At 46.2% G+C, this 1,044-nt stretch overlaps 1 protein-coding gene across 1 annotated transcript in view; it reads right to left on the bottom strand.

The window, feature by feature from the left end:
• Cald1 (caldesmon 1) overlaps nucleotides 1-1,044 on the bottom strand; it is a 175,809-nt gene that overhangs the window by 20,847 nt on the left and 153,918 nt on the right. Inside the window, 1 exon segment of the mRNA XM_048786913.1 lies at nucleotides 1-58. This exon segment is cut by the window's left edge and continues 24 nt beyond it. Coding sequence (XP_048642870.1) covers nucleotides 1-58 — 58 coding nt within the window.

Raw genomic sequence — 1,044 nt, forward strand, 5'->3', positions numbered from 1 at the left:
GCCGGCTTCCACCTGCGGGGCGCCCTCGGCCTCCCCGACGGCCCGCGCTCCGGGGCGGCTGGGGCTGCAGGGGACGGAGGGGGGGTTAAGGCTTCAGCCCTGCAGCCTCCGCGGAAGGAGCAGTGTCTGCAGGCTCTGCACCCCAGGCCAGATCTCCACGCCCATCATTTTAGACCCTGGATCCCCACTCCAGAGTGTAGTAGGGGTCTGCCAGGAACGGCGAGGGCTGAGCCAGGGCCCCTAATGCGCCACTTCTCCTTGACTTCCTCAGCTGCAGAGTGGGAGCAAATATGTATTGTTGGTGGGAGTGTAAAGTGGTGCAGTTGCTATGGAATGCAGTACAGGAGTTCCTCAAAATATTAAAAATAGGATATCCTATGTATATATTCAGAGGAACTGACAGCAGGGACTTGAGATGGTACATCCCTACTCAGAGCAGCATTATTCACAAGAGCCAAGAAAGGGAAGCAACTCAATGGAGAAGCAAAATGTGGTCTATCTATTTGGTGGAATATTATTCAGCCTTTAAAAGGAAAGAAAATTCTGATACACTTTTCAACTGGATGAACTTGAGGACATTATGCGAAATGAAATATGCCAGTTATAAATACCATATGGTTTTACTTCTATAAAGGATCTAAAATAAGCAAATTAATAGAAATAGAAAAAAGAAGAGTGGTTACCTGGGACTAGGAGGAAAGGGGAAAGAGGAGGTGTTTAAAGGGTGTAGAGTTTAGGTTCAGCAAGAGGAAATAATTTTGGAGATCTATATTGAGAATATACTGAACGTTAAGTATCAGATTGCACACTTAACAGGGGCTAAAATGGCAAAAATTTTTTACTACAATTAAAGATACACGATCCAGGGCTGGGGATGTGGCTCAAGCGGTGCACGCTGGCCTGGCATGCGTGCGGCCTGGGTTCGATCCTCAGCATCAGATGCAAACAAAGATGTTGTGTCCGCAGAAAACTAAAAAATAAATATTAAAAATTCTCTCTCTCTCTCTCTCTCTCTCTCTCTCTTTCTCAAAAAAAAAAAAAAAG

Source organism: Marmota marmota, unplaced genomic scaffold, assembly GCF_001458135.2.
Source record: "Marmota marmota marmota unplaced genomic scaffold, marMar, whole genome shotgun sequence".
NCBI lineage: Eukaryota > Metazoa > Chordata > Mammalia > Rodentia > Sciuridae > Marmota > Marmota marmota.